The 14,285-nt window shown below is 30.7% G+C and overlaps 1 protein-coding gene across 1 annotated transcript; it reads right to left on the bottom strand.

Moving 5' to 3' along the window:
• Positions 1-37: 37 nt before the first annotated feature.
• Positions 38-9,244, bottom strand: LOC129910525 (kinesin-like protein KIF23). Its single transcript, XM_055987943.1, has 6 exons — positions 9,117-9,244; positions 8,350-9,060; positions 4,560-5,097; positions 4,167-4,488; positions 844-1,421; positions 38-780 (listed from the first exon to the last, which is right to left on the bottom strand). Exons 1-6 carry the CDS (start codon positions 9,128-9,130, stop codon positions 343-345), a joined length of 2,601 nt encoding a protein of 866 aa, XP_055843918.1. The 5' UTR covers positions 9,131-9,244; the 3' UTR covers positions 38-342.
• Between the last annotated feature and the right edge of the window lie 5,041 nt (positions 9,245-14,285).

Genomic DNA, 14,285 nt, shown 5'->3' with positions numbered 1-14,285 from the left:
AGACGATTAAACAACGAAAGGAAAAAAAACCATCAAATTTCAACGTAAACTCTTTTTTTTTAATAATTCAGGTCATGTGGTTCTTATAATTATAAACATATTTAATTCATTATAAAAAATAAATTGAATGAAAACATAAGTATTAATTACTTTTAATTAAGTTAGTAAAAAACAGAGAAATAAAGAAAAAAATTATTATTAGTCCGTTGAATCTTTATAGGTTCCATCTTAAAACACTGCATTTCCGATTACATGATACGACGCCAATTTGCAGTACAGATCAGAGGCAAAAGATATAATAGGAATTGAATAAATTATAGGGAATTGTATAGGATTAACATCTCATATCTTGGATCGCTTACTGGTGTGCCCCTCAATGCCAACTGTGCATCTCGAAGAAACCTCATGTGGTTGCATACTAGTCTCGGCCGGATTGCTTGGTCTCTTCCTATGAGGCGATGCTATCGGTGATTTTTGTTTTAGACATTCCACGTCGTCAAAGACAACTTGCGCCCCTCCAGCACAAGTTGGAATCACATTACCTTTGTAGAGTTTCGTTTCAACTTCGCCATCGGTATCGGCTTGTTGCGACACAAGACAGTATTTTGTCTGTTTGCCAGTGAGATCTTTCACATCGGGCAATTTATTTATTGATTTCCGATTTGGTAAGTACGGTTGCAGGATTGTGCCCAGAGGCACTGGATTGGCTGCCCTGTGTTCTAACCATTTTTCACCAGCCGAACGGGATCGACGATGACGATTGTTAGCAACTGGAACGCCCTAAAAGAAAAAATCATATTTAAATACATTTCTTCAAAATTGACAACCAAATATAACTCTTACCCTAACAGTCCTTGGAGTTCCATTAATTTCGACAGTTCTAGCTGTCGAATGTATTGTTGTTGTTTGAGCATGAGAACGCAATGATGGCACTGCTGTTGTTGCTGCTGAATTAATTTCACTTAAATTCTCTGAACTTTGTGATCGTTTCAGGCCAGGAATGTCATCGGATTTGATAATATTCGATACCAATCGCAGTTTCTCATCCTTTATACGCATCCTTTCTTGTAGCTTTTGTCGTTGTTCGCGTAATTTTATTTCTAATTCACGATTTTTTTTATCCGCTTCAACGGCCATTTTGGAATTGAATTTTTTCTTTTGTTTTTCTTTTTCTTGTTCTTTTTGTGAGAGAAGATTTTGATTTTCAGAGAGTTTTCTTTGTAATTCATCGAGTTGACGTTCGCGATTACTTAATTTATTGTTAAGAATATCGATGGAACTTTCGTGAACACGAAGTTTATTTTCGAGTGCTACAATGCGTTCACGTTCGCTATTGTAGACAGCTTTGATAGATGCTAATTCAGTTTTTAAGCAGAGATTCTCTTTTTCAACTTGGACCAAATTCATTCGGAAGTTATCACCTAAAATTTTTAATTTTCTACATAAAATAATTATATAATCAATAGGATTTGTTAATTTAAAAATGCAAAACAAAAATGTGTACTTTGGGCAATATCTATTTAAAAAATTAAATAGATACTTCGGTGTGGTTTAGATTAATTTTTTAATTATCAAAAAATGAGATCAGCATATAAATTTGATTGATGGGACAAGCTTATAATTGCAAATCTGTGTGAAAGTGATAATTAAATGAGCTTTGGGAATATTATTATTATTATACAAACACTTTAGGTTTCTTTTCATTCAGTTAAGGAGCTATATTTTTATAACCATTTTCATTTCTGAAAATCGTGGTGTGCGATGGGGACAATAAATCATAAAGGCAAAATAGTGCAATTTAAAATGCATTTTTGGTTTGAAACATAAGAAATTAATGCTCTTCACAAAGCGATGCAAAATTAAATTTACTAGTGAAATAACTTTAAATTAAACAAGCAATTTTCATGCATCGCTTGAAGAAAAAAATGTGGAGTTAAATTTCGTGCGAATTATATGCTAGCTTGGATTTATTCGAAAAAAAAAAAAATTGAACACAAAGAGCATAGGAGAAAAAGAAGAAAATCGAAGTTGTTCGTTCCTTGCAATGTTGTGTCGACGAAAGCTCACAATAGGTGCGAATATTGCATTTATGGATTTTATGGAATTTATTTTTTTCATCAGAATGTTATTCTCAAATCATCATCAATTTAAAGTCTATTTTTGTCTGCACTATGGGTAAAAAAGCTGTGTTAGTTTAAATTGCTCATTTGGAATAGCATTCGCACAAAATCATTCAATAACTTACCGAACTCTATTTTTAGAGGAATCCATGGGATATTTTAAGAGATATACATAACATCATTTTATATGGACATATTAGTTTTATATTATGAAGGGTTCTGAAATATGTATTTATCAAGTTAAACGTTTTGGAAAATAAAAATCCTTCATTTTATTTGATTTTTTATTTGGTTAAGGTGGTTTAAAAAATTAATTGACCATTGGCAAATGAATGACTGACTTGGTTTTCCAAGAAGTTAAAAGCCAAAATTTTGTGAATTGTTGTATGTAAGAAGAACAAATTCACTATAATTAACGTATTTTATGTATATTAGTTTTTTTTTTTTTTTTTTTTAAGTTGGAAATGTTTAATCTCAGCTACCAAATAATAATCTTTTAAACTAATGCATACAACGAGGTGTTTTCAAATGATTTTTTTTCTTTTAAACGCTTCTTAAGTCTTGGTTGACTTGAGTTTAACGTTCGAGCAATTTTTATCACGTCATTGGCATCGGGTTAAGATGTTTACATAAGTACCTAAGCTAACAGAATAGGTGCACAACTTTTCGAAGTTCCAGTGGTCGTTTTTTCTCAAAGTGTGGGTATCAACTCATTGTTTATGATGTTGGCAGAATAAACGAAGAAAAATCAACAGAATTGGAACCATTCTACAAAAATATTATTCTGCAATAGAAAACAGTAAATATTTATAGGTTACGCACCACTATTTGGGAAAAACGATTTATAAACATTTGAAAAGTGTATTTTTAAAACGTTATTTTTTGTACAGTTTTCTTTAGTGTAATACACTTTTTTTTTGAACAAAAGAAAAAAGATTCGACAAAAAATTTATTTGAAAAAAAAGACAAAGGTTATATAAAATGGTGTTAAATTGAACGATGAATTTCAATTTATATTATATATCTCGATGATTTGTGTGGATCATAATCAAAACTCATTTTATCCACTTTAAGAGATTTCGGGTAAATCGAGACAACCAAAAAATAAATAGGTTTCGGAATTAACCACACATTTTGTAGTCTGATATTTTGGTCTGAAATAAAATTTTGGACACAACCTTGGGCCCAACGTATGTTTTTGAATGATACGCACAAAACCTCATACCTAAGTCATTTCTTTGAAAAGTGGATATACATTATGTAATAAATAGGTTTTGATTCTGATCCACACATTTAAAGAATTTTATTCAAATATTTTCTATAGCTATGGATGAATCTAATTTTGTTTTTATTCGTAACTGCGTGTTCGCAATTTTTCAAAAAAAAAAAAAAATACATAAACAAATGTTCACTGCCCAGCAAACATTTTTGTGAATGTTTACTAAACGTCCAGTTTATGTGAAGAATATTCATTCGAATTACATTCACTTTTCTGGATCAAATATGAATGCAAGAATCAATTTTCCTTCACATAATGTGAACGCGCATAAGTAAAACCTCAAAAAATTCCGGCTATTTCCGTTATTTTTTAACAGCAGATCAATATTAAATGATTTTTTGAGGCAAATGAAAATTTACATGATTACAGAACAATGTAGGTTTTTTTGATTTGATTAAATAATCATTTCAAAATCGCGTTATTATGTATTTTGGATTAATAAGAATTAAGGGAAATTTTAGGTGCCTTGACTCACTTTCGATGTCATTCGAAGACACTAAATGACTTTTTCAATTCGAAAAACTAAAAACACGTAGTTTTTAATTGTTCAAATTTGTTAACAAAAAAATATATATCAAAAGCCTAATCGGCCAATTTTTAAATTAAATTTGATTTTTTAAGGTTAAATCTGTTTTAAATTTTTTTTAACTCATAAGCTAAATACACAACATCATTTTTTTCAATTTGCAATACTTTCAATATTTTTGTTTCCTTGTTTTTCCCAACATCTTTGCAAAAATAAATAAAATTGATACAAATTAACTTACATCGATTCTCCAAATCAGCACATAAAATCTTTCTCTTCTCAATTCGATGCATTAAATACTGCATTAGTTCTTGTATAGCTGAATCACCTTCAGGACTATCAATTTTATAATCTGGGAAACCTGGTCCAAGTGTATAAACAAGACCAAGATCAACATCTAATTTCTTGGCATCAGTATGGCCCAAATCATTCAGATTATTCACAGCAATCTTAAAGATTTTATTAGCCTTTCTACGACCAGGTGTTAGTCCATAATCTGGTTTCATCGGAGTAGCTCTGGCTATTTGTACTTCTTGTGTCATTTCAGCGAATTTCATTACTTGCTACAATTTAAAGATTTAAAAAAGATTCATTTACAAAAAGAAAATATACAAAACTAGTAGATGGAACTCACTGAATTCTCATCAAAATCTTCTGCTCTTGGATTTACACAAACAATCATAGAAACCTGACCCTCACCATCAAAGTAATTCTTAAATAAATGTGTTATCTTGGAATCTCTGTAAGGAATCTTCTTCTGATTTGAGGTTGTTTGATTCTCTCTCAAGTATTCTAAGCATGTCCTTAGAGTCATGAGGGAATTATTAATGTTTCCTGCCTCGCGCAAGCGTTGTCCAGTGTTTTTTGTGCGCGACGATCGCTCGCTTCCAGCCAAATCGACCAACGACAGCTGACTAACGGTGATTGTTCGCTTGTCCTGGATCACAGTCTCACCTTGACTATCTGTGGGTGCCTGCACCAATCTAACATTGAATACCGAATGACTACGGCTGGATTCTGCATTAAGTACAGTGTGTCCCATGCGTTTGCGTTTCTGGCCAGTTTGGAATGCTTCGATGGCTTCTTCGACTGATTTGATTTCAATTTCAGTTACTCCATGGACAAACATATTGTGATTGGCATCTTCGCGGATAATTTTACTCTGCAATGTCCTGGAAGGGAAAATTATAAAATTATAGATACAGGATCAATGCATCATCCAGATCAATGAGAAAGAGATTTCGAGACGTATTTTTTATTTGGTATGTGTGATTAGCTTTAAATTAAAGTAAAATAAAAATATGGAAACGGAGTGAAAGAAAGAATATAATGCTTTTCCTGACTCTTTCGTTAGTGGACATAGAAATAGCACAGTTTTTTATCCGTTAAATTTTTATTCTGCGTTGTAGAAAAATGCATATCTTTCATTGCTATTATTTAATTTACAAGTGTTTTTGACAAAATGGACAGAAAAGTTCATTAAACTGCGAAAAAAAGGAGAATTACTTTCGAGCTCCATAGTCAAGGAATTTTTTTCTTTTTATTAGCTTAAACTCTATTTAATGGTGTATATATAAAGCCATTTATTTAGCAACAGCAAATTTAAACTCTGAAAATAAATTGCGCGAACCTCTTCACCGCAAAACTTCCATACGAGCGGATAGAGCAATCACAAAGAAACGCAAATGTGGGCTTCTTAAGGCATCTCACACTATTATGGGCGAAGTAAACAAAGAATTCGCGAAGAAAGTGTCAGGCAGACTCATAAGAAGGACACTTAATGATGCTGATGACGATGATATAAAAAGACACATCAAAGATCGACTAACATTTGATAAAAAAAAAACATCTGAATAAAATCATGCAGTTTTGAATGAGAGCCTTTTGGAGTGATGAAGCAAAGGTTGACTGCATTGGCACCGATGGCAAAACATTTGTCCATCGCACTTAGTGTAAAGAGTAAAATTCAAATTATACTCTCAAAACGATAAAAACCAAGAAAATTGGATTTGATGGTCTCGGGCACATCTTACTGGCTTGGAAAGAAGCCATTGGTAAGAGGGATGGCTTAATATACGTAAGGATACCATAGACCATTATTTCTCGCCAGTCAATTGGATATTCACGCTAGACAATGACCCCAAACATGCATTAAATATAGTACAAGATTAGTTTTCAAATGAAAAAATCGATGTTTGCACCAGGCCAGAAAAAATTGACGGTTATGAAATGATGTCAAGGTTAAGATTGAGGAAACAAAATTCAAAAATTCAAACGATCTTTGGGCCAAAATCAAAGAAGCGTGGTACCCCACTCCACAAAGTACCTAGATGCCAGACGTTAGTTGAAAGTAGTTTACCAAAAAGGTGCCAAGCAACTTTTAAAAATCGTGGTCGGTCAATTAATAAAGTACTTACTTGGTAGTACTGAATTTTTTGGAAATTGTAATAATTTTTGCCTAGAAATGATAATTTTTACGATTTTCGGAGTGTGTGCTATTTCTTTGTCCAAAAGAAAAAGGGTAATCTCTACAAATTATAATATTTTCAAAATCGTTTTATTTATTTTAGACAAAAGTTCTATTTATTTTATGTCACAGTATCATGGTTATTTTCTCAAATGAGACAGGAGTGAGTGGAGTGGAATAAACTGTTTGTTGGGAAGATTTGGAGAGATTTGCTCAAGTCTGTCTATCAACCCGCGAAAAAAAAAAGAAAAAGAGTCATACATTTTCATGGAATAATATCTGCTTTACAATACGCACGGGGTTAGTGAGCTCTCCTAGACCTACGTTTAGTACCCGAAGATACTAGACTGATATCCTCGAACAGCATGCAGTTCCAATCTACACTAGATTTTGTCCACAGTTTAGTCTCATGTCCGATAATACATGCTAGGGTGGTTTGAGAATACCTTCAAGATTTTAATATGCCGGCTTAGAATTGACCACAGATATCTGGATTTCAATTCAATAGAACATGTCTATGAAATGTTGAATAGATGCATTAGCGACCGAAATCCACCTCCAAGAATAGTTACAAGAAAACCTTCAAATTCGTGGAATGAACAGACGACTTCAAGTTATCATATGCGCTAGGCTAGAGGAAACAATACCAAGTATTGAATAAAATTATTGGAAAGAACTGTCACTTGTGTCAATTTTTTTTTTATAAAACAAAAATTATTTCAATATCAATTTTCAGACTTTGAATTACTAAATTTGGTTCATCTTTTTTTTGGTTGATAATACTGTTGAAGTTTAACATTTTTTTGACTTCCTTAACATAGTCTATTGAATAGACCCTTTTGAATGGAACAAATTCGTTCAAGAGTTTTTATTGCTGATTATGATTCCTTGGCATAAAAGAATGCTCCAGCCAAAAGTGCTACTAAATCCATTGGTGCATTTCTTAGAAAACGGCAACACTGGTCGGGTTTCAGTTTTTTTGATTTAACTCGAAAACCAAGCCTAACTTTGAAATGGTTCAAAGACACTTTTCATAGCAAATTAAATTTTCTGTCAAGTTAAGATGGTTCAAAAATTTAAAAATTATTTTTGACAAAAATTCTAACCTAAAATCAAAGAAAAAAAAGTTAAAAAAATTGACGATTTTAATTTTTTTTACTAAATCAAGGGGCATTTTATATATGTAGCCGGTACGCCCAAACTTTGTACTAATAAAATAAAGTAGAGGTAAAATCCTTTGATAATATGCAATTTTTGATATTTTTTTGTCAAGAAACGACTTAAATGTACCTTTTCAAAAATTAGCACTTTTTCTATAGTTTTTTTTGCTTATACATTATGATGGTTACAGTTACGATAAAATGCTCATTTTATAGATAATTAAAAGTGCTATAATTCATTCAATTCAATAAAAAAAAAATACACCAACAAATCTTAAAGCCATTTTAAATAAGATAAAGGGTAATAACTAAAGAAGAAAAGTGTGCGTTAATTTTGAGCAGGAGTGTATAATAGTTTCTAGTTATTAATTTTTTGAATTCTCAAAAGATAATTTATTCCTGAAATAAAAATTGTAATATATAAGTTAATCTTAATAGGTCCAAATAAATTCAATTTTTGTAAGAAAAATCTAAATTTAAATCTCTATTAAGGCCCAATTTATTCACTCTCCATTATATTTAAAGTCTCTATTAAAAATGAAAAATCTGTCAAATCGCATACAAATTTTAAAATTTCCTTTTTTAATTGCCGGAGTGTGAATAAATTGGGCCTAAAACCTTTACTGAAAAATATAGTTTTATATTACTTTTAGTTCTTATAAGTATTAACAACTAATGTTAAGACTTTTTAAACTTAAAAATACACAAAAAAGAACAGGCTGAGTAGAGGCGGGAAAACCTCACTACCGTGTCTAATTGGGCAAACAAAAAAGATCCGAGTTTAAAAATGAACTTACTTTTGAATTCCTCCTTCATCCAACAAATCATAAACGCTATTATTATAAACTTCAATATAAGTCACAAACACAGCAAACATATTGTCTTCATCCAATCCATTCAATGGCCTTGGTTCCGTGGAAGCTTGCGATGCAATTTCCGGATCAGAATCTTTGCGTTTGCCTTTGGCAAATCGCATATTCATTTCGGCAGCTCTCTCCAACATTGCATCGGCATCCGACAATATTTCAAACCCATTCAAACGATCCGGTTTGAAGATATACTTTTTCGCTTGAAAGTCTGATATAGTCCGGAATAATGTATCCAAGCAACGTGGCATTATTCCACGCTGACGAGTGTCTCCCGTCATTGTGTATGTTTTTCCACTTCCCGTTACCCCGTAAGTAAACAACAAACTATTCTTACCACGAATCAGATTCTCGACGAGTGGCTGAGCGACTCCTTGGAAGACATCGCGTTGCGATGAAGTCTGTTCGAATACATGTTTGAAAATGTATTGGGTTTCTTTTTGAGTTGTTTGTTTGTGATTTAAAGCGAATTCGGGTGGAGTTAGGACAATGGTTGTTGGATTTTTGACACGAATGCATGATAAATCAGCATCAGATTGAAGTGGTCGTACTCGGCAGAATACATTTACAGGGTCTTTTTGTTTTTCGGAGGAATGCGGACGAATTTGTGGCGTTCTTGGGACACGAATTGGTGTTCTTGCTCTGCAAAATTATGTTGTGAAGGATTTTAATAAATAAATATTATTTTATTTACTTACGTATTTCTCATCATTTTTTTTTTGTTTAATTAATTTGTGTAATAAATTTATAGGAAAATATAAAGAAATAAATTTTTGTTTGTCTCGCGATGCATTTGATGGTTTTCAGTTATTTTGAATATACGAATTTTTTCGGAAAGCTGGTTTTTTGACAAGCCGCCATTTTCGAAGTTTTTAGGTTTTCTTAACATCGAAGGTGATGAGTTGTTGGGCATTAAAGGCACTGTCACAATAGTTTTATGAAAAATATTTAATTTTAAAAAATTCACCAAATTTAGTAAATAATAGGTGTGTTTTTTTGTTTATCTATATAGATTTTGTGCAAAAAAACGACATCGAGATTTTTGAATTCGAAACAATTTACGTGTTAAAAACAACAAAAACTTTATCTGTATAGATTTTTGAAAAATCCAGATAATTATCCAGATTTTACTTTCTCTCGATAAAAACAGTAGTGCCAAGGTAGTTTAATTGTTGTATTCATACAGAAATATCTGAAAATATTAACAAAAAAAAAAGCGGAGAAAACGAGGTTTGAAAAAAACTCTCATAGAAAAAAATAATCAAAAATTTTTTTGACATGGTTGCATTGAAATGTTAATATCTCGAGATATACGCAATGCACTTTTCAGATAAAAGTCTTAAATGGATCCTTATAAGATTGTTGAACAGATATGTATAAAAAATTACCAAAGTTTTTTCGAAAAATTAGATATAAAAATAAAAAAGTTTTCACATTTGATTTTTAAAAAATCGAAAAAAAATCAATATGCCTACCTTCAAACGCTTATAACACAAGAACAAGAACAACGCAACTAATGTTAATTGTCATGGTCTTAAAATGTAGCTAAGAATATACAGATCATTTTTTTGGTTTTTTGTGAAAAAAAAATTTTTTGAATCCAACATGGATGCCATGGCCATATGAAAATTTTTGTTTGCATCCAACATGGATGTAATGGCCTTCCCACTTCGGAGTTAAAATAAAAAAAAAACAAAAGCAACATTTTTGACAGACAGCTGCCAAAGTATATGTACAGTGGTGCCAAATGTTTGCATGGATTTCAAAAATCTCGATGTCGTTTTTTTGCACAAAATCTATATAGATAAACAAAAAAACACACCTAATGAACATCGGATCAAATAACAGTACACATAAAAAGGTAATATATTCCGAACTGACGTTGGTCGCCAGATTGTCAAAACATGACACTTTGGCGACCAATGTCAGCTACCGAATTCTTAATTGTTTAAAATACCGACTAAAAAAGCACAAAAACCGATAAACCACGCACACCACTAATTTTTAAACAATTATTTATCATTTTCCGCGATGAAACACGAAGAAAATTTGTTATTTTTCAATTTATAAAATTTTTAAATGACATTTTATAAATTAAAACAAAAACAAATTTCCCGTTTACTGCGATTGAAATATAAAAACTAAAGGCCGACTTGACAGATTGGTGCCCATTTTTGACAAACAAATTTTGACAACGTTCGGAATATATTACCTTATTATGTGTACTGTGGGATCCAATAAGGCTAGGAACAAAACGTAAAGACTTAACGACATTGACCTGAAAAATGAAAAAGTACAAAAGTGAAAATTTTCAAACTTATTTTGTGATGTTTTCCCCGAATAGAAAAATTGCTTATTTTTGGTCGTATTCAGACCTTTTTACAAACTAACTGCGCAAGTGAGAAAAAAATAATTTCACTTTTGTAATTTTGCAAGAAGTGGCCAATGTAGTTAACACAGCTTTCTCCACTAAGCTGCCCAACATCACAACCGCAATCCATTCCAAAAACAGCGCAATTTTCTTTGCTGGGCAAACTATGTATTGTCGCCTCATTTTATCTTTTGTGTAGGTAAAGTAAGGTATTCTCTTGAATGTAGAGGTAAAACAATTTGTTTTACGTCTACATTTAAGCCTGGTACGCTGCTCGCGCTAAATTTTAGCCAAGATAAAATTCCCGTACAAGTTATCGATAATTTGTATGGGATCCATTTTAGCTCAGATAAAATTTTTCGATAATTTGTATGGGAGCTAAAATTTAGCACGAGCAGCGTACCAGGCTTTAAGAGCAAACTTTACATGAACACGAAACGTCAAAATTCATTCCCATAATTTGAACAACGCTCATATGTCATGTTCAAAAAACAAGATTCTTCGACAAGGATGTCTGTGTGGACATGGATTTTTCTGCCTCCACTGGGGTTTTTTGAACACATGTTCATGAACCGGGCATCGTTCATGCCCAGAGAACAGATTTTTCTAGCCCTGATCCATTGAAGGTATGGTAGTTTGCTAGTGAGTAGAGTCTAGTTTCTAGTACGACAAGTAAACAATTCTATCTCCTCGAGTAGAAGATCATGATGTTAATTTAAGTAGATCTACTCATGAGTAAACTACCCAAAATGGAGTGGGGCTAAAGTCGGTTTTACGACAAAATGGCGGAAAAGGCGCGATATGTCAGAATAACATTTAAAATATTAACCAAGCTGCTACATGTGCATTATTATTGATGAAACTTCAAAAAATGCCCTAAACACTTTTTTTTCGTTTAAAGCCTGAACGCTGCTCGCGCTAAATTTTAGCTGAGATAAAATTCCCATACAAGTTATCGATAACTTGTTTTTTCAAAAACAATGGCGCTAGAAAGAAATAACCAGCCCTATCGAGGTATCCGTCCGGAGAAAGTTCCGAAACGATAGCCCGTTCCGATCGGAACTTACCATACATATCTTTCAAGGTATCCACTTCTGAACAAATAAATAAAGTATACAATCGCATTCATTTGACACATGAGTGTCAGTGCGATTTATTTAATAAATAAAAATCCTTGTAATGCCCAAGTCTTCTTAATTTCAACCAACCTCTCTTGCTGAGGCTTTATTACTATTTTTTATTAGTCTACACTAAAAAATCAAAATTATATCTCCATTTTTATTTTTATTTCTGTGACATTCCACTTTTCTTAAAATATTCCGCAACTATTTTATGTCGGAGAATTTCCGATGAAATTCAAAGCACAACTGTCAAAAAATCTGTGTTGAACAGACTTCATCGCAATGCGTTGATAGGCGCCATGTTTCATCGGAAGATTATCCGATAAGTCACTCGGAACGGATATCTCGATAGAAAATTCTCCGATTTCGAACAAATCGGAAAAAAATTTTCTCCGAACGGATACCTCGATATGGCTGAACAATTCTTTACTTTTTTGAATTCCGCACTTTTTGTAAAAAGTGGCCATATTGTTTTACAAAATGGTTTTTTTTTATAACTAATTAAAATCAGTATGCGAAAACTAAAGTTAAACGATAGGTAAATGGCAGTCGTAAAGATTAACGAGTATCGTTGAAGAAAAACGATTATCGTAATAGTTTCAACGATAATCGTTTTACAAAATAGGGCCCCTGTATTTTAAACTTTTTTTCAGGGAATTTGCGAGGTATTGTACAGCTTTTCTCTCACTTAAATTTTGATGCTGAAGAAGAAACTAGTTTAGCGAAAAATGTAAATTCCCTTCGGGTGAAACTCGTGATAGCTTTTAAAATTCCGGGCGAACAAAAATATTCCGGGAGGAATTCTTCGTGAAACTCACGATAGGGCTGAATACCAAACACAACAATTTATCAATAATATTTATAAATAATATCTCAAAGCAGAGCAACCAAATTGGGGTCTTAATGGATAAAAAGATCGTGCAATTATAATTTCTTCATTTTATGTTTTACTTCTATAATGATGATATGCAAAGAAAAACCATTTAGAAAATACCATTTGTTTTAGTTTGTTTATTACTCATTATTTGAAATTTGTTGTGTCGTTATTATTATAATTTTTAATTGTATTAAAAGAAATTTAATGGTTAAATATTATTATTATCATTCCATGTGTTTTTTCCTTGTATTATTAAATATATTTTGTTTTATTTTCATTTCTTTGTTGGTTGTTGTCTTTGTTTTGGCCAACTATAAAATTAAATTAAAATAATTTTTAACAACTAAAAAAAATAATTTTAGTTTGCATGTGGCGACAAAACGATTTTTTTTAATAAAATCTTTAAAAAAAAAAGACAAAAATAAACTAAATACATAAATGTGTTTTTTGTTTTGTTTGTATTTATTTCAATCATTATAATGAAATGAATGCGTGTGTTGTTTTATGTAGTATTATTACAATGATTTGTTTTTTTTTTTAAATTTATTTTTTAATTGACTAACACATGAAGTTTAAAAAATAAAGTATTTTTCTTTATGAAAAAACATCCTTTCCACAAGATTTTTTTGTTTGTTTAATTATTTATTCATTTTTTTTTTTTTTGTTTTATAATATGAAGGTATATTGTTTTAATTTTTTTTTGTATTTATAATTATGTTATGAAATAACCTAAAACTGATAATAATTAAAATAGTTACTATCAAATCAGTCTATAATTAAATATTAGAATTATCATATTTTTATATTTTACATTGCTAAAAATTAATGCGATTTTTTTTTTTAATTTTTTTTTGTATTATTATTATTATTTTATTTTTTAAATTTAATATTTTTGTGTTACTACATTAATAATATATGTATACTTGTTTTGTATTTTTCTTTTTTTGTTAAGTTATATGTTGTGTTTTTTCCATGGCAATTCTGTGGCATATTATAATGTTTATACTTTCTTTTGCATATTTATTTTTTTGTTTGTATTTTTGAATAATAATATATATTTTAACCAGTTGTTTGTTTTGTTGTATTTTTTTTATTACTAAGGAAAAGATTAAAATAAGACCTGCATTTAGTAATAATACTTAGATAATTTTATTTTATTTTGTTTGTTTTTTGCTATACACTTTCTGTTTTTTATGTGGAAAAAATTTAATTTAAAACAACAAAGTTTTTTTTTTGGAGAAAACGGAGAAAATAAAATATAAACAAAAACCTGCACACTGTGATCAAATTAATAATAATAAAAGAAAAATAAATATTTGATCATCAAAATAATTAAATAACAAATATAAATTAACAGATTTTTTTTCTTCATTCTTTTGTAAAGTTTGGAAAAAAAAAACTAAATTATCATGTAACGAAGAGAGGAAGCCACCAATTAAAATTTAATAACATAACAATTGTTTATTTTTTTTTTTTTTCAATTAAAAAAAAAGAGTAT

This window comes from Episyrphus balteatus, chromosome 2, assembly GCF_945859705.1.
Source record: "Episyrphus balteatus chromosome 2, idEpiBalt1.1, whole genome shotgun sequence".
NCBI classification, from domain to species: domain Eukaryota; kingdom Metazoa; phylum Arthropoda; class Insecta; order Diptera; family Syrphidae; genus Episyrphus; species Episyrphus balteatus.
This window is presented reverse-complemented; position numbering and strand designations above follow the sequence as displayed.

Bases quoted from the DNA above. Each gene is read 5' to 3' on its own strand.
- LOC129910525 (XM_055987943.1), bottom strand. The intron at 5,098-8,349 runs GTAAGTTCATTT...TTTCCCTTCCAG, and splicing joins GATGAAGGAGGAATTCAAAA to GACATTGCAGAGTAAAATTA. The intron at 4,489-4,559 runs GTGAGTTCCATC...TTTAAATTGTAG, and splicing joins AAGATTTTGATGAGAATTCA to CAAGTAATGAAATTCGCTGA.